At 43.0% G+C, this 20668-nt stretch overlaps 2 protein-coding genes across 5 annotated transcripts; one reads left to right on the top strand and one right to left on the bottom strand.

Moving 5' to 3' along the window:
• The first annotated feature begins 3889 nt into the window (after nucleotides 1-3889).
• Nucleotides 3890-18644, top strand: ddb2 (damage-specific DNA binding protein 2). 4 transcript variants are annotated; one of them, XM_045207897.1, is made up of 13 exons: nucleotides 3890-4218; nucleotides 4434-4522; nucleotides 4665-4856; nucleotides 5740-5902; nucleotides 6069-6190; nucleotides 7345-7536; nucleotides 10807-10973; nucleotides 13690-13789; nucleotides 14239-14416; nucleotides 17292-17437; nucleotides 17556-17711; nucleotides 17968-18013; nucleotides 18232-18644. In XM_045207897.1, the coding sequence occupies exons 3-13, from the start codon at nucleotides 4803-4805 to the stop codon at nucleotides 18501-18503; spliced, it is 1596 nt and encodes a 531-aa protein (XP_045063832.1). In that variant the 5' UTR covers nucleotides 3890-4218; nucleotides 4434-4522; nucleotides 4665-4802; the 3' UTR covers nucleotides 18504-18644. The 4 variants fall into 4 exon arrangements, with proteins under 4 accessions (XP_045063832.1, XP_045063831.1, XP_045063833.1 ...); XM_045207896.1 differs by having other exon boundaries at nucleotides 4434-4554; XM_045207898.1 differs by lacking the exon at nucleotides 10807-10973 and adding an exon at nucleotides 8203-8348 and having other exon boundaries at nucleotides 4434-4554.
• Nucleotides 18645-19771: 1127 nt separating this feature from the next.
• Nucleotides 19772-20451, bottom strand: LOC121540003 (protein FAM180A-like). The gene is made up of 2 exons (XM_041848654.2): nucleotides 20373-20451; nucleotides 19772-20125 (listed from the first exon to the last, which is right to left on the bottom strand). The coding sequence occupies exons 1-2, from the start codon at nucleotides 20379-20381 to the stop codon at nucleotides 19772-19774; spliced, it is 363 nt and encodes a 120-aa protein (XP_041704588.2). The 5' UTR covers nucleotides 20382-20451.
• Between the last annotated feature and the right edge of the window lie 217 nt (nucleotides 20452-20668).

Below are 20668 nucleotides of genomic sequence, written 5' to 3'. Positions count from 1 at the left end.
AATTACCATCCAGCATCCTGTGGCAACGTCAATGTGAAACCGCATTGACCCGTGATCACCACCAACCCGTGATCACCACCAACCCGTGATCACCACCAACCCGTGATCACCACCAACCCGTGATCACCACCAACCCGTGATCATCACCAACCCGTGATCACCACCAACCCGTGATCACCACCAACCCGGCTCCAGAGCGGTAGCCATGGACACCCACGCTTTGCTCAAGATCAACGAAAGGAGATTTGGAAGGATCCCAGTGAGTAAAATTGACATATTTACATTTTAGTCATTTAGCTCTTATCCTTACAGTTAGTGAGTGCATACATTTTTTATTATTATTACATATATTTTTTCATACTGGCCCCCCGTGGGAATCGAACCCACAACCCTGGCGTTGCAAACGCCATGCTCTACCAACTGAGCTACACGGTGCCATATTTCAAATGTTTTTTAAATTGTATTTTATATATTTTTTTTCAACAACTTTTGCTCATAGGGATGGCCTCCCGAGAGAGCACACCTGGCAGCAGAGAGCACTTTGATGTGATTGGCTGTTCAGCAGGAAGTTTCATCTGGCTACACAGAAGAGATGATGGATCTGACAGATAATGTTTTTTATGGAATTATGTGTTATTCTAAATAAAAAAGGGTGAAATGTACAGAATGACTTGATTGATCAATTAATAATACACAAAACTGTTTTTTTAATACATGGAAGAATTTGATTAGTCAAGGTACAATACACAAAAACATATATGGAATAACTAGACTAGTCAAAGTATATGGAATAAATTGACCAGTAAATGCATGATACTGACTTGGACGTTCAACATGAGACAGTCATTAGTTTTTTATCAGTCCTGCCTGTAGTGACACATTGTCCCCTTGTCAGTGGCACTAGGAGTGAAGGTCCCGACAGGCATACTGCAAATTATAATGCAATGACTAACAATTACTGTAATAACTCATTATAATGTAATAACTTCATGTATAATGTAATTTCCCCCCCATTTTAATCAAGTATTCAATATTTCATATTTTATTAAGTATTTGCCCCAATTTCAAATGCGTTTTAAGGCTGAGTACAGTCAAAAACGTGATTATCCTGTGTTTTATATATATTTCCACACTATGAGGTTGGAATAATACTGTGAAAATGATGATAATGCCCTTTTAGTGTAACAGCTGTTTGAAAAGACCATATGACATTTCAGCCTGTTTTGGTGGGATGGAGTTTTGGCCTGCAAAATTAGTTAATAGATCAATGAGAAAGAGAGTCCCAAGTGAACACCAGATCCCAAATGAGTGCATTTCACAAATGTAATCTGTTCACGTTGAGATCTTATCAAATCTTTTTTAAACTTCATTTGCGGAGGTGGAGCACAAAATGGGGGTAAGATTCTTTAAAAAATCATTTTGTGCATTTTTTATGAAAGTTATTTGAAGAGGTAAAGTTTATGTTAACCTATATTCTGATTATAATAGTATGTTCATCAAAAGATCATGAACATCCTCTGTTGCCTGTCTAGAAACGGTGCTGTTAAAGATACTGCTTGTGTTTGTCATCATTTGACTGCATGGGAAGATTAAAAACATTTCACTCCTCTTATCTTTATGTTAGTTTAATGTGAAAACAAATGTATAAAATAACTAAACTCTTCTTCTTCCAAAAGCATATTCTGCAACATTTACTGAAATTATTTCTCAGTGAAATGTGAACATGGATTTTCTTTGATTAATTGAATTTATTGAAAACGTTTTAAATTCAGGCTGTAAGACAACAACATGTGGAAAAAGTCAAGGGGTGTGAAGGAACTGTATATGAAATGGGCAAACACATGTAGCCTCAGAAATAGCATGCAAATTCAATGCTAATTTCCTGTCAAGCACGCAAGAAGGAACAGGCATCCACACATGACACACCCACATCCTCTTTGATCACGTGATTAAGCTGATAAATACCCAAACTCCAGTCCCATTTTGAGGTGGAAGTTGAGGTGGAGCACAAAATGGAGGTAAGATTGTTTTAAAACTTATTTTGAGCATTTTTTATGAAAGTTAACTGAAAAGGTAAAGTTTATGTTAACCTACTGTCACGGTTTCGGCCGAGGCTGCTCCTCCTCCTGGTTCGGGCAGGCTTCGGCGGTCGTCGTCCCCGGAGTACTAGCTGCCACCGATCTATGTTTCATGTTCGTTTGGTTTTGTCTTGATGTTGTATACCTGTGTCTTGTTAGTCCTCGTTAGTGTCCTATTTAGTTCTCGTTGGTTGTGTTTGTCTTTGTGTGTGATTGCTCTTCTGTTTTCGTGTTGGAGCTACGTATTTCCCTCCAGTGTTTTGGAGAGGTTTTTCGCGCATGTTAGTGCGCCGTTTATTTTGACGCCTGTGTGCGCCGTGAGTTCGCCTTCGGGCTTATTGTGCTTATTTCTTTACGTGTATATTACACTAAAGTCTTTTGGACTGAGCCTCTGCGTCCTGCGCCTGATTCATGCACCACACCCACCTTCAGCACTCCCTGACACCTATATTCAAATTTAAAGTAGTCTTTTTATCAAAAGATCATGAACATCCTCTGTTGTCTGCCTTGAAACGGTGCTGTTGAAGATACTACTTGTGTTTGTCATCATTTGACGGCTTGGGAAGATTGAAAAACATGTCACTCCTCTTATCTTTATGTTAGTTTAATGTGAAAACGAAGTTAATCTAATTGTTTTTTTTTTTTTTAGGACAATGAAGATCGAAAAGGAGATTTTGACATTAAAGTTTTAAATTGTGACCAAAAATGTATCTACATCTTAATTACGGACTTAAAATATTTTAGAAATAAAGTTATACAAAACAATAAATATATATCTACTATTATAGAACAACACTTTATAAAAAAAATTCAACAAAAACTAGCATTTCTAGGTCCATTTGATGAAAATACTGTATTTAAAAAAAAAATGACTTTTAAAAACAAACTTCAAAAAAGCAACTATGTTATTTACATCACCAGTTTATATGATTATATTAACGTAATTTTCTATTTCTGGAATGGTAAGAAAATGTTAGCTAAAATAAAAGAACCAATTTATATAATATCCGGGTGTTATATTTCTATAATTGATAATTTTAACTTCTACATTAAAACTGAGCTTAGAATTAATGATCGCGATATTGAGTCTGCTATTAAGGAAGGCACACTTAACGTATCTGATATTGTAATTAAAGGAAAACATTCAGACTTGGTCAGATATAGTACCTTAGATGAGAAGGTATCGAAGGACCTAGAATTCGGTCTTGCTCTCTGGGACATCATCTTGGGAAATCAAGAACAACTACTTTGTATAACTAACCATAATGACATAACTGCTTTAAATGCGGTTTCATTATCAGAGGTAATCAGAAATCCAAATATTATAGTTATAAACCTAATTGCAATAAAAATGCATATCTTACATAGTTGGATCGACTTCCGCAAGTACCTGCCACCTCTAGCTGGGGGAACATGGGAAAATCAACAGGAGTACTGTGCAAAATTTAGAAAATGACTCAAACCTTTTTTTTTTTTAAATCTTCCGGAAGATTTTCCAAATCATGAATTTTATGTGATTAATTTAAGTTATTGAAAAAGTTGTCATTCATGGAAGGGATTGTGGAGGGTCCAAATAATTTAAAAATATATACTAATAAAACATCAATACTATATATATATGGGGCGGCAGGTAGCTTAGTGGTTTAGAGCGTTGTGCCAGTAACCGAAAGGTCGCTGGTTCTAATCCCCTAGCCGACTAGGTGAAAAATCTGTCGATGTGCCCTTGAGCAAGGCACTTAACCCTAATTGCTCCTGTAAGTCGCTCTGGATAAGAGCGTCTGCTAAATGACTAATTGTTTATTTATTTATACTATAGACAGTCTGGTCTCATAGACTAGATGCACGGTGTCACTTTGTAGACAGAGAATACATCTTATTGGACTTGGAGGAGGGTTTTGGAGGGTCCAAATAATTTAAAAAATATATACTAATAAAACATCAATACTATACATACTATAGACAGTCTGGTCTCATTGACTAGATGCAAGGTGTCACTTTGGTGGGTTGTGGAGGGTCCAAATTAAAAAAATACAAACAAAACATCTAAAAATGTCATACAAAATCTACAAATTCTTCTTCATTATCCCCCACGTTGCTGCACCTCTGCTTCTGGGAGGATCCAAGTGTGGCCACAGAGCGGGTAAGTACAGATTCTTCTTCAATGCCAATGTGATAATACACCTCTGTTACACTGAACACATATCTGCAGATCTAGAGGAACTTGGGTGTCAACCATACTGTTCTTCAGTCTAATCCATTTGAAACTTGTTTTACATGTTGTAAATATGTTTGGTATCATAACAAGCTGTGTCTAAAGATTCCTTACATTTATTTTCTTCATGTTTTGACATCCAGACTCCTCCATCTTATCCCACCAACTCTGTAAATCCACCAGGCCCCACAATGCATCCTCCACACCACTGCAGTAACAGCCATATCTTCAGGTCACAAAGCTTCAGTACTATCTGAATGTGTTGTAAGTCCTGTACAGCACATGGTATTCATCACTATTCAGACAATGTTACAGCTGATAACCTGTAATGACATTACCAACCTAACCAACCCCCTCTGATTCTTCTCATTCAGGAATTACCATCCAGCATCCTGTGGCAACGTCAATGTGAAACCGTATTGGCCCGTGATCACCACCAACCCGTGATCACCACCAACCCGTGATCACCACCAACCCGTGATCACCACCAACCCGGCTCCAGAGCGGTAGCCATGGACACCCACTCTTTGCTCAAGATCAACGAAAGGAGATTTGGAAGGATCCCAGTGAGTAAAATTGACATATTTACATTTTAGTCATTTAGCTCTTATCCAGAGCGACTTACGTGAGTGCATACATTTTTTATTATTATTATATATATTTTTTCATACTGGCCCCCCGTGGGAATCGAACCCACAACCCTGGCGTTGCAAACGCCATGCTCTACCAACTGAGCTACACGGTGCCATATTTCAAACGTTTTTTTAAATTGTATTTTATATATTTTTTTTCAACAACTTTTGCTCATAGGGATGGCCTCCCGAGAGAGCACACCTGGCAGCAGAGAGCACTTTGATGTGATTGGCTGTTCTAGCTAGCTACAGTATATAGATTCTAGCTAGCTACAGTATATAGATTCTAGCTAGCTACAGTATATAGATTCTAGCTAGCTACAGTATATATATTCTAGCTAGCTACAGTATATCTATTCTAGCTAGCTACAGTATATCTATTCTAGCTAGCTACAGTATATAGATTCTAGCCAGCTACAGTATATAGATTCTAGCCAGCTACAGTATATCTATTCTAGCTAGCTACAGTATATATATTCTAGCTAGCTACAGTATATCTATTTAATGTTTTCTACCTCGATCCGTGTGGTTGATTCCAATTTGAAAACGCAGTTACTATTTTTATTCATGTTGATGGTTTATTTAATCGATCACAAATTAATTGGAAAGGTGTCACTTCCCCATTTTTTTATTTTTTATTTTTCCGTTAATTTGGGGTTGAGGAATAGGATGGTGGGCCATAGCTGCACCTCACAGATGTTTTAAAGGCATCTGTCAAATACACTTGGTGTTCGAAGAACCTGTCAAACTTTGATTTTTATCGTGAACACAAGGGATTCGTTTTTTTTCATTGCTGATTGTCTAATTTTCCATCCAGTTTACACAGTCAGAAATGGCACGGGCAAAGAAGGCTCCTTCAGAAGCATCTAAGTCGAAGCAGAAGTCGAGGAAGCAGGATGGAGAAACCTCTGGGGCTGCAGGACAAACCATCACCGAGAAGCTACGGCAAAAGATGGACGGGAAGACCACATTGAAAACAGGTCTAATAGAACGACCACTCTCCATTTATATAAGCTTTTGATTGACTGCAATGTCTTTTATTTGGTTTCCCGCTCCAGATATATATTATTGCATATATCTTGTCACAGAAAGAACTGACTCTTTCCATTCTTTGATGTTATTGACTGTACTGGTCTTGTATTTCAGGGCCTGTTTTCCCAACCACCATGACCAAAGGTTCAGTTCAGAAGAGAAGTGGACCAGGAAGCATCCTGCACTACATTTACCAGAGTACACTGGGGCAGAGCCTTCATTCTCAGATGAGACAGGTACACTACATTTACCAGAGGACACTGGGGCAGAGCCTTCATTCTCAGATGAGACAGGTACACTACATTTACCAGAGTACACTGGTGCAGAGCTTTCATTCTCAGATGAGACAGGTACACTACATTTACCAGAGGACACTGGGGCAGAGCTTTCATTCTCAGATGAGACAAGTACACTACATTTACCAGAGGACACTGGGGCAGAGCCTTCATTCTCAGATGAGACAGGTGCACTACATTTACCAGAGTACACTGGGGCAGAGCCTTCATTCTCAGATGAGACAGGTACACTACATTTACCAGAGGACACTGGGGCAGAGCTTTCATTCTCGGATGAGACAAGTACACTACATTTACCAGAGGACACTGGGGCAGAGCCTTCATTCTCAGATGAGACATGTGCACTACATTTACCAGAGTACACTGGGGCAGAGCCTTCATTCTCAGATGAGACAGGTACACTACATTTACCAGAGGACACTGGGGCAGAGCCTTCATTCTCAGAAGAGACAGGTACACTACACTTACCAGAGGAAACTGGGGCAGAGCCTTCATTCTCAGAAGAGACAGGTACACTACTAAAGTCAGACTAGTGTGTCTTGACAGCTGGTAGAGTGACTAGGGAACAGTAGTGTGACAGCTGGTAGAGTGACTAGGGAACAGTAGTGTGACAGCTGGTAGAGTGACTAGGGAACAGTAGTGTCTGACAGCTGGTAGAGTGACTAGGGAACAGTAGTGTGACAGCTGGTAGAGTGACTAGGGAACAGTAGTGTGACAGCTGGTAGAGTGACTAGGGAACAGTAGTGTCTGACAGCTGGTAGAGTGACTAGGGAACAGTACCTACGGTGTTATAAAGTGACGTGGCAGGGCAAAAAAAAAATCATCTAATGACACATTTAGCTGTTCTAGGAGTGGTCTGAGGCAGGCGTTAGATTACGAGCGTTTTTTAAGTGCAACGTTAATATCGTTGGTTTTGGGAAACGGCTGAGAGATTTAAACGATGCTCCTACGAAGGTTCTAACGATGAACATAGCCTTAAGATGCTTTTGTGAAACCGGGCCCAGGACAATAAGAAATTGAGGGTCTAACAAACGATTTTCTTGGCATCATCATAATCATCAGTACATTATATCTAACAACTCCTTTTTCCCCAGTGTCTCCAGGAGCCGTTTGTGCGTTCCCTGTCCTCCTATAAGCTCCACCGTACAGCCAGTCCCTTCGACCGGCGGGTCACCTGTCTGGAGTGGCACCCCACGCACCCCACCGTCCTGGCGGTCGGCTCCAAGGGAGGAGACATAGTCCTCTGGGACTACAGCGTGCTCAACAAGACCAGCTTCATACAAGGGGTGAGAATGCCCGATACGCAATTCCTATCTGGTGAAAACGGGTTCCGGTGACGTCATTATAACCAGCAATGCCTGATGGGTTACTATTGAGTCTATGCTTATTCATTTTCTCATTTTACTGTTTTGTACCTAGACGGGATTGAAGAATTCGGTTCAGGATGATACACACAAATAATACAATGGTTGGGATGGATAGTTTTAAATCTGTTTAAACCAGTCTGTGTTACTGATTAGGAACACCGTATTCAATCATATTATCAATCAAATTGGACTTTGAAATCCCTTTTTACATTTTAACAGTATTGATAGTATGCTTAACATATGACACATACCGATAGTATGAGGTCTACATTGGTTACGTCCCAAATGGCACCCCATTTCCCATCTAGTGCACTACTGTTGACCAGGGCTCTGTTGACCAGGGCTCTGTTGTCCAGGGCTCTGTTGTCCAGGGCTCTGTTGACCAGGGCTCTGTTGTCCAGGGCTCTGTTGTCCGGGGCTCTGTTGTCCGGGGCTCTGTTGACCAGGGCTCTGTTGACCAGGGCTCTGTTGACCAGGACTCTGTTGACCAGGACTCTGTTGACCAGGGCTCTGGTCTAAAGTAGTGCACTATATAGGGAATAGGATGTGATTTGGGACTAGACTCCTGCTCTCTGTGTTATGCAGGTTGGTCCTGGAGGCTCTATAACAGCTTTGAAGTTTAACCCATACAACACCACTCAGCTGTTCCCCTCATCTATCAGGGGAACCACCACACTGCAGGATTTCAATGGGACCACTCTCCGCGTGTTTACCAACACAGAGTCATGGGAGTAAGAGATGGAACGTTTCCCAAATGACACCCTATTCCCTATGTAGTGCACTACTTTAGACCAGAGCCCTATGACACCCTATTCCCTATATAGTGCACTACTTTAGACCAGAGCCCTATGACATCCTGTTCCCTATATAGTGCACTACTTTAGACCAGAGAATGGCACCCTATTCCCTATATAGTGCACTACTTTAGACCAGAGCCCTATGACACCCTATTCCCTATATAGTGCACTACTTTAGACCAGAGCCCTATGACACCCTATTCCCTATATAGTGCACTACTTTTGACCAGAGCCCTATGGCATCCTATTCCCTATATAGTGCACTACTTTAGACCAGAGCCCTATGGCATCCTATTCCCTATATAGTGCACTACTTTAGACCAGAGCCCTATGGCATCCTATTCCCTATATAGTGCACTACTTTAGACCAGAGCCCTATGGCATCCTATTCCCTATATAGTGCACTACTTTAGACCAGAGCCCTATGACACCCTATTCCCTATATAGTGCACTACTTTAGACCAGAGCCCTATGACACCCTATTCCCTATATAGTGCACTACTTTAGACCAGAGCCCTATGACACCCTATTCCCTATATAGTGCACTACTTTAGACCAGAGCCCTATGACACCCTATTCCCTATATAGTGCACTACTTTAGACCAGGGCCCACAAGGCTTCGGTCAAAGTAGTGCCGGCATGATACCAGTATCGCAATATTTTTTCCATGCCAGAAATGAAAACACGAAACAGACCAAAGTCTTTGGTCCTTTAAAAACCTGCTGTATGTAAAATATAGTGTGATATATAGAGCTTGGACTCTGGATGACATCATAATGATGCTTGTTTCCGACATTGGGGCTGTTTTCCGAAAGGAGTTACATCCGCTTCGTGTTGTTTCCTTGGCCACGATACTAACGAGTATCACCATACTGGTATCAGCCCGGTTCTGGTCTAAAGTAGTGCACTATATAGGAAATAGGATGCCATAGGGCTCTGGTCTAAAGTAGTGCACTATATAGGAAATAGGATGCCATAGGGCTCTGGTCTAAAGTAGTGCACTATATAGGAAATAGGGTGTCATTTGGGATGGAACACAGAGCCCTGTTTCTCAACACCAGCTAGTGTGGTTAGAACAGAACAAAACCCTGCCTTCTAATAGGCCTGTGGTTAGAACAGAACAAAACCCTGCCTTCTGATAGGCCTGTGGTTAGAACAGAACAAAACCCTGCCTTCTGATAGGCCTGTGGTTAGAACATAACAAAACACTGCCATCTGATAGGCCTGTGGTTAGAACATAACAAAACCCTGCCTTCTGATAGGCCTGTGGTTAGAACAGAACAAAACCCTGCCTTCTGATAGGCCTGTGGTTAGAACAGAACAAAACCCTGCCTTCTGATAGGCCTGTAGTTAGAACAGAACAAAACCCTGCCTTCTGATAGGCCTGTGGTTAGAACAGAACAAAACCCTGCCTTCTGATAGGCCTGTGGTTAGAACAGAACAAAACCCTGCCTTCTGATAGGCCTGTGGTTAGAACAGAACAAAACCCTGCCATCTGATAGGCCTGTGGTTAGAACATAACAAAACCCTGCCTTCTGATAGGCCTTTGGTTAGAACAGAACAAAACCCTGCCTTCTGATAGGCCTGTGGTTAGAACAGAACAAAACCCTGCCTTCTGATAGGCCTGTAGTTAGAACAGAACAAAACCCTGCCTTCTGATAGGCCTGTGGTTAGAACAGAACAAAACCCTGCCTTCTGATAGGCCTGTGGTTAGAACAGAACAAAACCCTGCCATCTGATAGGCCTGTGGTTAGAACAGAACAAAACCCTGCCTTCTGATAGGCCTGTAGTTAGAACAGAACAAAACCCTGCCTTCTGATAGGCCTGTGGTTAGAACAGAACAAAACCCTGCCTTCTGATAGGCCTGTGGTTAGAACAGAACATAACCCTGCCTTCTGATAGGCCTGTAGTTAGAACAGAACAAAACCCTGCCTTCTGATAGGCCTGTGGTTAGAACAGAACAAAACCCTGCCTTCTGATAGGCCTGTGGTTAGAACAGAACAAAACCCTGCCTTCTGATAGGCCTGTAGTTAGAACAGAACAAAACCCTGCCTTCTGATAGGCCTGTGGTTAGAACAGAACAAAACCCTGCCTTCTGATAGGCCTGTGGTTAGAACAGAACAAAACCCTGCCTTCTGATAGGCCTGCATTTATCTGGACAGAACTGTCGTTGGCCTAGGTTGTATTCACTAGACACACCACTTGGAAGAAAACTGACTGAAACAGGAAGGAACTACCTAAAGTTGCCCAATAACAAACGCATATTGTTGTTTTCCGTTGCGGTTGGACCCAGGCGTCATAGTTACAGCCCTGTGATTAGCCTGCGCCCTAGTGATCAGCGCGTCTTTTTCAACCAGTCACTGGGATTGGTCTGTTTGTGCTCATCATGCAGAAAGGAGCCGGGGACTTTATTGGGGGGATGAAGTTTAGCCCGACGGACCCGTCCAAGGTCTATCTGGCGTCCGGTGATGGTACACTGACCGTGCAGAGCTTTCAGGGCGGTCCAGCAACGGTTCTGTCCGGAGTCCAGGACTGTGGACATGATCACCACAATGTCTGGTGAGGATGCAGGCCCTACCTAGGGTACATCCCAAATGACACCCTATTCCCTAGATAGCGCACTACCTTTAGACCAGAGCCCTATGAGGCCCTAGTCAGATATTCCTTATATAGTGCACTAATTTTGACCAGAGCACATTGGGGTGTAAAATACTGGAGGGTTGCTGGTGTGGGATTGACTGTAAAAACACGAGGACCCATCTTTCTCAGTTCTCAGTTGACCATTTTTATTTCGGAAAGGGATGTAATCAGATATATGATGGTTGATAAGAATAAACTATATAAGGAATACATATCAGTTCAACAGAAATATATATATATATACATATACAGTGAGGGAAAAAAGTATTTGATCCCCTGCTGATTTTGTATGTTTGCCCACTGACAAAGAAATGATCAGTCTATAATTTTAATGGTAGGTTTATTTATAAATCAATTTATAAAATTTTTGACATGCGTTTTTCTGGATTTGTTGTTGTTGTTATTCTGTCTCTCACTGTTCAAATAAACCTACCATTAAAATTATAGACTGATCATGTCTTTGTCAGTGGGCAAATGTACAAAATCAGCAGGGGATCAAATACTTTTTTTCCCTCACTGTAAATATATATATATATATATATATATATATAAGGACAACTAGTAACTAAATAACAAAGGACTGTATGAAAAAGGATCATGCTAATTGCTCACAAACTAGACAGTAGTAGTCTAACACATGACAAACAGTTTAACACTGGACAAAGGAAGTCAACACCAAAGGTCAAAAGGAGAGAGGATAAAGGGACTTGGTCAGTAACATCCATGGAAAGGAAATCTACTTCAAAGGACATGACTATAAACTAGTGATGGGACGATTGTAGGGGTGTAACGATTCGTTTTAACAACGATTCGATTTGTATCACGATTCGTGGTTGTCGATACGATTCAAGGACGATATTGGTTCATTTAGAACGATACGATCCGAAACGATTCAGTGACTTGAAATCGATTCAGTAACCTTTTAGCCAAAAATTCAACCAGTGTGACTGAAATAAATACCTGGATACTGGACAGTGCAGGTGAAGTTTCCTAGATTCCTGTTTCTTGTAAGGACCGCAATGGTGGCTTGATAATTTCTCGCTCGTCGGCTTCTCCTCTGTCGTCCGCCATGCTATGTTTTGTTGTCTTTGCGCTTTTGCGCTGCTGCTGGCGCGGGGCGATGACGTCACGGATAGGCAGACTGAATCGAGTAATGTTTAAAGCCTTTATCATTAAAAGTGCTAAGAAAAAACATCCATATAAAGTCTGACGTGCTTAAATCCAATGGGTTATTTCCTAGTATCGATACAATCGATTTATTACATTTTAAAACGATGTTAGATCGATATATGTTGTCCAAAAGGCCAACTCGCCGAGCACAGATCGATGTAGTTGGATCATAGGAATATAAATCGATACATTGATGTAGTAGATGGATCGTTACACCCCTAGACGATTGATACCGGAGATCCGATGCAGTTTTTAAATGTACTACTGATCTGACACAATGTACCGATGCTCGTTTCAAAGTAACATTACCACGTGATGATCAATGACGTCTGAAGCTCCGTTTTGGTTTTTCAAACCGTGTGTTGCAAAATGCGAGATCCCACTGATTTCTCTGCGGTTCCGATGCTTTTTTTTTAGACTCCAAGTTGTTTTTCAAACACCAACCTCTACTGGACACCGTACTTAGGCTTACAATGTAGTTAGGATTCTTTCATGTAGTGTCACCTGAACGGCAGCTCAGCAGGTAGAGTCTCCGGGACTAGAACCTGGGAATGTTTTGGTATATTATTTGAATATCGGAACCACACTTTTTGCACATTGTTGTTCAAACAATTAGTTTTATTTAGTAGAGTATAAGCTTCTGTCTTAAGCGTCCTAAATAATGCCACAGGATTCACCGTTTTTTGACAGAAAAAAGAAGCAAAACAAGGGATTCAGAGCAAAAAGGGGAAGCATGATGGAAGGTGCCAACATGTATGGTAACTGATAGTAAGCTACTAGGAGCCACGACTAGCGGCCGCGCAACGGAGATTCTATGAATATTGTGGAAAAAAACATCTATATGAACACCAAATGCTGCTTTTCATTGCTGACCAGCAGATGTCACTAATGTACTTTGTGTTAAAAGCTCAGAGTAATGAACCGGTTTTTTTTTTCAGCACAATTTGGGTAAAAAGCCCCCAGAGGCTTCAGAAAGCCTCGATTTCCCATCGCTACTATAAACTACATAACAAAACACTTCAGTCAGTCCATTAGGTAGCCACCTGGATTAGAATCAGGTGAGTCTACTTAAGGTGTGGGGGAAGGTACTCCTGCCCTTCAGGAAACAGGAAGTGGGGGTGACCGGTGATTAGGTGGGAGAGTCAGGAAGTGGGTGGGGAATGTTCTACGTAGGGGCTATGGTCAAATGTATTGCTCTACATAGGGGATAGGGTGCCATTTGGGACATGACCTTGGTGCCAGACAAATATAACCTTATGTTAGGGTAAAATACACAACTAGTGCACTTAGTAGTGTCTGTCTGATGATAAACAAGCTTTCACATTCTGTTGATGGTATAATAAAATGTTTAGTGTTGATGAGGATAATCACGGTATACAGCATTTTATATATATATATTTTTTTTTAGAATGCATGATACATTTGATATTAGTTTAAATTATATTGAGATACATCTCTGTTTCAGTCTGTGGTACTGCTGTGTAGATGTGTCGTTGAGCAGACAGATGCTGGTGACAGGAGACAACATAGGACGAGTCTTATTGCTGGGCATTGATGGACACCAGGTACAGTACTGTAGAGTATATTTCTACTGTAGTCTACACTATAGCTACAGTACTGTAGAGTATATTTCTACTGTAGTCTACACTATAGCTACAGTACTGTAGAGTATATTTCTACTGTAGACTACACAATAGCTACAGTACTGAATGGGCCAGAGGGAGGTAATGTCAACCTGTATTGAGTAGTTAGTTAGCATGTACAATTTAAACATTCTGTATTATGTTCTGTTTGCATGTTCTAAGAATAGGACCATTCTAGATTATGTTCTGTTTGCATGTTCTAAGAATAGGACCATTCTAGATTATGTTCTGTTTGCATGTTCTAAGAATAGGACCATTCTAGGCATGACTGCATTAGGCACAGCTTTGGCAGTTCCAATGATCTCATTTAATTACTGACGACGTTCTTGAAGATGTTGTTAAAACGATCTGCACATTTCTCCCCCTCGTAGATCTTCAACGAGAAGTTGCACAAGGCTAAAGTGACCCATGCTGAATTCAACCCTCGTTGCGATTGGTTGATGGCGACAGCGTCTGTTGACCACACGGTGAAGCTATGGGACCTGCGGAACATCAAAGACAAGAACAGTTTCCTCCACGAGATGGTTCATGACAAAGCTGTTAACTCGGGTACTGAGAACTCTCTCCTGTCCTACTTTTAGGGGTATTTTCATCTTGACCACTGTGTCGTAGAATACGATAACGCTGTTTGGGACGGCAGGTGGCTTAGTGGTTAAGAGCGTTGTGCCATTAAACGAAAGGTCGCTGGTTCTAATCCCCGAGCCGACTAGGTGAAAAATCTGTCGATGTGCCCTTGAGCAAGGCACTTAACCCTAATTGCTCCTGTAAGTCGCTCTGGATAAGAGCGTCTGCTAAATGACTAAAATGTAAATGTTTGACTTCTAGCTAAATGACACTATGGAACACTACTGTAATTTAAAGTAGATAGAGAGAAAGCGTTATAATAATATGCCATTTAGCAGACGCTTTTATCCAAAGCGACTTACAGTCATGTGCGCATAAATCTTTACGTATGGGTGGTCCCGGGGATCGAACCCACTACCCTGGCGTTACAAGCGCCATGCTCTACCAATTGAGCTACAGAGGACCATCTCAGCTCAAAACTATAGGTTGTTAGCAATAACGGTGCACCCATTTTAAATGTTATCCTCCAATAATGCATTTACATTTTAGTCATTTAGCAGACGCTCTTATCCAGAGCCACTTAAGCATATAAATCATAGTCCTGAGACGCGATAGTCTGGCGTCCCATTGTGACATAGCTACGCGGCTCTGAGACCACCGTCCAACCAGGCTCCGGTACGCGTCCTCTATTCATTTTGAACGTGTTGACAGTTGGAGAAAACTGCTTGAGCCGTGCGGAGAATTCGAAAAGTGTTCTAAGCCCAACGGTCCAATTCTAGAACGCTGCTGTGCGTACGCGTACGCGTTTTGGACTACGATAGATGCTTTACAGTTAGTGCATTCATCTTAAGATAGCTAGGTGAGACAACCACATATCACAGTCGTAGTAAGAACATTTTTCTCAATAAAGAAGTTGTCAGTACTAGTAGGAAAAGACAGGTGCAAGTTTATTATAATAATTATTTGCTTGAAAAACATCTACCTCTTTCATCAGAAAGGATAAAAGCTTATTAAGAACATTTAACCCTCTAGATACCCTCCCCCCTCCTCTCTCTCTCTCTCTCTCATCATGCTGTTGTTCCCTGTTCTCTCCCCCCTCCTCTCTTTTTCGCTCTCTCATCATGCTGTTGTTCTCTCCCCCTTCCTCTCGCTCTCTCATCATGCTGTTGTTCTCTCCCCCCTCCTCTCTCTCTCTCATCATGCTGTTGTTCCCTGTTCCCTCCCCCCTCCTCTCTCTCTCATCATGCTGTTGTTCCCTCCCCCCTCCTCTCTCTCTCTCATCATGCTGTTGTTCCCTCCCCCCCCTCTCTCTCTCTCATCATGCTGTTGTTCTCTCCCCCCTCCTCTCTCTCTATTTCTCATCATGCTGTTGTTCTCTCCCCCTCCTCTCTCTCTCTCTCTCATCATGCTGTTGTTCCCTGTTCCCTCCCCCCTCCTCTCTCTCTCTCTCTCTCTCTCTCATCATGCTGTTGTTCCCTGTTCCCTCCCCCCTCCTCTCTCTCTCTCTCTCATCATGCTGTTGTTCCCTGTTCCCTCCCCCCTCCTCTCTCTCTCTCTCATCATGCTGTTGTTCCCTGTTCCCTCCCCCCTCCTCTCTCTCTCTCATCATGCTGTTGTTCTCTCCCCCCTCCCCTCTCTCTCTCTCATCATGCTGTTGTTCCCTCCCCCCTCCTCTCTCTCTCTCTCATCATGCTGTTGTTCCCTCCCCCCTCCTCTCTCTCTCTCATCATGCTGTTGTTCCCTCCCCCCTCCTCTCTCTCTCTCATCATGCTGTTGTTCTCTCCCCCCTCCTCTCTCTCTCTCATCATGCTGTTGTTCTCTCCCCCCTCCTCTCTCTCTCATCATGCTGTTGTTCTCTCCCCCCTCCTCTCTTTCTCTCATCATGCTGTTGTTCCCTCCCCCCTCCTCTCTCTCTCTCATCATGCTGTTGTTCCCTCCCCCCTCCTCTCTCTCTCTCATCATGCTGTTGTTCTCTCCCCCCTCCTCTCTCTCTCTCTCTCTCATCATGCTGTTGTTCTCTCCCCCCTCCTCTCTCTCTCTCTCTCATCATGCTGTTGTTCCCTGTTCCCTCCCCCCTCCTCTCTCTCTCTCATCATGCTGTTGTTCTCTCCCCCCTCCTCTCTCTCTCATCATGCTGTTGTTCTCTCCCCCTCCTCTCTTTCTCTCATCATGCTGTTGTTCCCTCCCCCCTCCTCTCTCTCTCTCATCATGCTGTTGTTCCCTCCCCCCTCCTCTCTCTCTCTCAACATGCTGTTGTTCTCTCCCCCCTCCTCTCTCTCTCTCTCTCATCATGCTGTTGTTCCCTGTTCCCTCCCCCCTCCTCTCTCTCTCTCATCATGCTGTTGTTCTCTCCCCCCGTCATCTTTCTCTCTCATCATGCTGTTGTTCCCTCCCCCCTCCTCTCTCTCTCTCATCATGCTGTTGTTCTCTCCCCCCTCCTCTCTCTCTCTCATCATGCTGTTGTTCCCTCCCCCCTCCTCTCTCTCTCTCATCATGCTGTTGTTCTCTCCCCCCTCCTCTCTCTCTCTCATCATGCTGTTGTTCCCTCCCCCTCCTCTCTCTCTCTCATCATGCTGTTGTTCTCTCCCCCTCCTCTCTCTCTCTCATCATGCTGTTGTTCCCTCCCCCCTCCTCTCTCTCTCTCATCATGCTGTTGTTCCCTCCCCCTCCTCTCTCTCTCTCATCATGCTGTTGTTCCCTCCCCCCTCCTCTCTCTCTCTCATCATGCTGTTGTTCCCTCCCCCCTCCTCTCTCTCTCTCATCATGCTGTTGTTCCCTCCCCCTCCCCTCTCTCTCTCATCATGCTGTTGTTCCCTCCCCTCTCTCTCTCATCATGCTGTTGTCCCCCCCCTCCCCCCAGCCTACTTTAACCCAGTGGACTGCTCCAAGCTTCTGACCACTGACCAGTATGACCAGATCAGGGTGTACTCCTCTTCTGATTGGTCAACTCCTCAGCAGATTATCCAGCACCCACACAGACAGTTTCAGCACCTCACACCGATCAAGGTGAGGCACGTGGGTGGATCACGGTGTACTCCTCTTCTGATTGGTCAGGTGTGTTTATGTGTGTGTCTCTCTCGTTGGCTCAAAATATTCATCTTCAATCTTCGGTTTGTGTGTCCAGGCCTCGTGGCACCCCCTCTATGACCTGATGGTGGTTGGGCGGTACCCTGATGAGAGGGTGTGTCCAGGTGCCCTGAGGACCATCGATATCTACGACGCCAACACGGGAGAGCTGGCATGCCAACTACTGGACCACAACGCCCCTGGGATCATATCGGTGAGTATGACGAGAAATTGTACCTTCGTTTTATTACGACTCTTACTTGGAAATAACGTCAATGTTAGTCTGTAGCCCTTTAGACTTTGATATGGGAAGTGATGGAGCAGTGTCTTCTTCCAGGGGATGAAGTCATGCTTCAGGGATGTGTCACTGTATTTGTTACAAGTGTTGAATCATGAATTTGTGCTGCACTATTGTTCAAGCCATCGTTGGGTCAAAACCGTTTTAAATCTCTGCACACCTTCCTTTCCAGGTCAACAAGTTCAATCCAATGGGAGATGTTTTAGGATCTGGAATGGGTGAGTCTGGGTTTTAAATACTGGCTTTCCACTCTGTTTGTAATCGCGGCAGCCAGGATCAAATCAGCAAAGAGACTAACCAATCCACTAACTATGTTTGTAGCTGGAAATTTGTTTGCTAAAAATCTGTGTTCAACTTGGGCCCTGGTCAAAATTAGTGCAATACACACGGAGCCATTTGGGATTCAGACAATAAGGTTTTTTGTGATCCACCACAGGAGTGAACATCCTAGTGTGGAACAGAGGTGAGACGTTGGCTGGTAAGCAGCAGAGAGGAGAGCTACAACAGGAAGCAGGAGTCCAGGTTGGCAGAGATAGAGGCCAGCGGGGGAGAAGGCGGGAGGCTCGGAGGGGGGGGAGACGGGGGGAGGATGAGGACGACATTGGGAAGCTGAAGAAGAAGCTGTCTTCCCTGGAAGAGTCCTCCTCCTCGGGGACCAGAACATCCAGGCAGCACAACAGCCAGACACAAAAGGGTCAAAAGAAATAATCAGGGAGAAGGAGAGAGGTCGTTGTTTTGTGATGTTGGTTATGTCTATGACATTGTCATATACGGGTAACTGCCAAAATAAAGGAAACACCAACATAAAGTGTTTTAATAGGGCGTTGGGCCACCACGAGCCAGAACGGATTCGATGCACCTTGGCATAGATTCTACAAGTGTCTGGAACTCTACTGGAGGGATGTGACACCATTCCTCCACAAGGAAAAATCCATCATTTGGTGTTTTATAATATATAATATAATGTTTTGTTGATGGTGGTGGAAAACGCTGTCTCAGGCGCCGATCCAGAAAGTATTTAATTGGGTTGAGATCTGGTGACACACACACCCACACACCCACACACACACACACACACACACACACACACACACACACACACACCCAGCCTATAAACCCCTTATGCTCCTTTGAGACCCCTCTTTCAAAGTCACTGAGATCTCTTCTTCTAGCCATAATGGGCAACTGGGGATTTTTATACATAATAATAATAATAATAATAATAATAATTGGTCATTTAGCAGACGCTCTTATCCAGAGCGACTTACAGGAGCAAAAATAGGGTTAAGTGCCTTGCTCAAGGGCACATCGACAGATTTTTCACCTAGTCGGCTCGGGGATTAGAACCAGCGACCTTTCGGTTACTGGCACAATGCTCTTAACCACTAAGCTACCTGCCGCCCTGACCCTCAGCATGATGGGATGTTAATTGCTTAATTAACTCAAGAACCACGCCTGTGTGGAAGCACCTGCTTTCAATATTTTCAACTGCTTAATAATATACTTTGTATCCCTCATTTACTCAAGTGTTTCCTTTATTTTGACATTTGTAATCTTGTACCTTTCTTGTTCAAATCATGTTTTTTATTGAAATGTTCCATTTCCATTGTTATAAACAGGGACAATCGTGACTGACACCAAACAATATAAAATCCACAGATGTTCACAGATATTTGAAATATCTCTTACAACATTGATCACTGTTCCACTGTGTTTCAAAGATATGTCTTGTGTTTCAGATGTTTTATATACACCTCTGTTTCTGGTGATAAATGACCTTTTTATAAACTTTTTATACTGTATTAAAAAAGTTATTTTGAGCTTGAACTGGATTGCGTATTCATTCTTCACCTTAAACTGATGAATAGTTAGCCTGGTCCCAGGTCAGTTTGTGCTGTCTTGCCAACTCCTATGGTATTTTGCAAGACAGCACAAACAGATCTGGGACCAGGCTAATGAACAGTCTGTATGCTAATCTAAGTAAATGTTGTGATGGCTTCCGGTCTACGCAGCTCGTTGACTGTAACATCAGCTAAACGTGTCAGCACCTCTCCCCATTTCTCCTGGTCCTCCTCTCTCTCCTGGAACTTGGCCTGGTGGGCAGAGTAGACCATGCCCAGGATGAGGCTCTCAAAGCGGGGTGCAGCCAGAGGGAAAGCCCCTCTCTGGTCCTCCAGGGCCTTCACCATCTGCTCCATGGAAGAGAGGATCTTGGGGATGTTGTCGTTGATGCGAGTGAGGAAAGCCCGTCCGTGCCTCATTGATGCCATCTCCAGGTCCAGCAAGATGACGTTGTTGTCTTTGTCGATCTCTACTCTACCCAACAAGAACTGTATGAAGAGGAAATAAACTAATGATCAGTCAAATGTGGGTAGGTAGTAAAATATGTATAAGGAAGAAGTTTAGGAGTGAGCTGATATGGGTGAGTGGGGAAAAACAAAGAGTTCGAAAGCATGCACATAAAAGTGTAACCTGGTCCCAGATCTGTTTGTGCTTTCATGCTGACTTTGATGTTCATTGTCAGCAAGACAGCCCAAACTGATCTGGGACCAAAGCTAATAGAAGTGTAACTCCAACCTCAAACATCAGGTTGACATCACTGAGGGATCGGCCCAAGCCCTGGGAAGGAAGACAGCCATGTACGGCACCAGACACATCTGAGGGAGAAAAATGTTGTTCCTTTTAAATGACTCATTATGAGAAAAAAATATTGTTACACTCAGGAACATTTCATACAGTTGAAGTCGGAAGTTTACATACACCTTAGCCAAATACATTTAAACTCTGTTTTTCACAATTCCTGACATTTAATCCAAGTAAAAATTCCCTGTTTTAGGTCAGTTAGGATCACGACTTTATTTTAAGAATGTGAA

Source organism: Coregonus clupeaformis, chromosome 26 (genome assembly GCF_020615455.1).
Source record: "Coregonus clupeaformis isolate EN_2021a chromosome 26, ASM2061545v1, whole genome shotgun sequence".
NCBI classification, from domain to species: Eukaryota; Metazoa; Chordata; class Actinopteri; order Salmoniformes; family Salmonidae; genus Coregonus; species Coregonus clupeaformis.
The sequence above is the reverse complement of the archived record's forward strand: the minus strand, read 5'-3'. Positions and strand labels throughout refer to the sequence as shown.

Coding starts and splice junctions, on each gene's coding strand:
- ddb2 (XM_045207897.1), top strand. CDS start 4,803: ATGGACACCCACTCTTTGCTCAAGATCAACGAAAGGAGATTTGGAAGG. Junction 5,903..6,068: donor GAAGACCACATTGAAAACAG/GTCTAATAGAAC, acceptor CTTGTATTTCAG/GGCCTGTTTTCCCAACCACC. Junction 7,537..10,806: donor AGACCAGCTTCATACAAGGG/GTGAGAATGCCC, acceptor CTCATCATGCAG/AAAGGAGCCGGGGACTTTAT.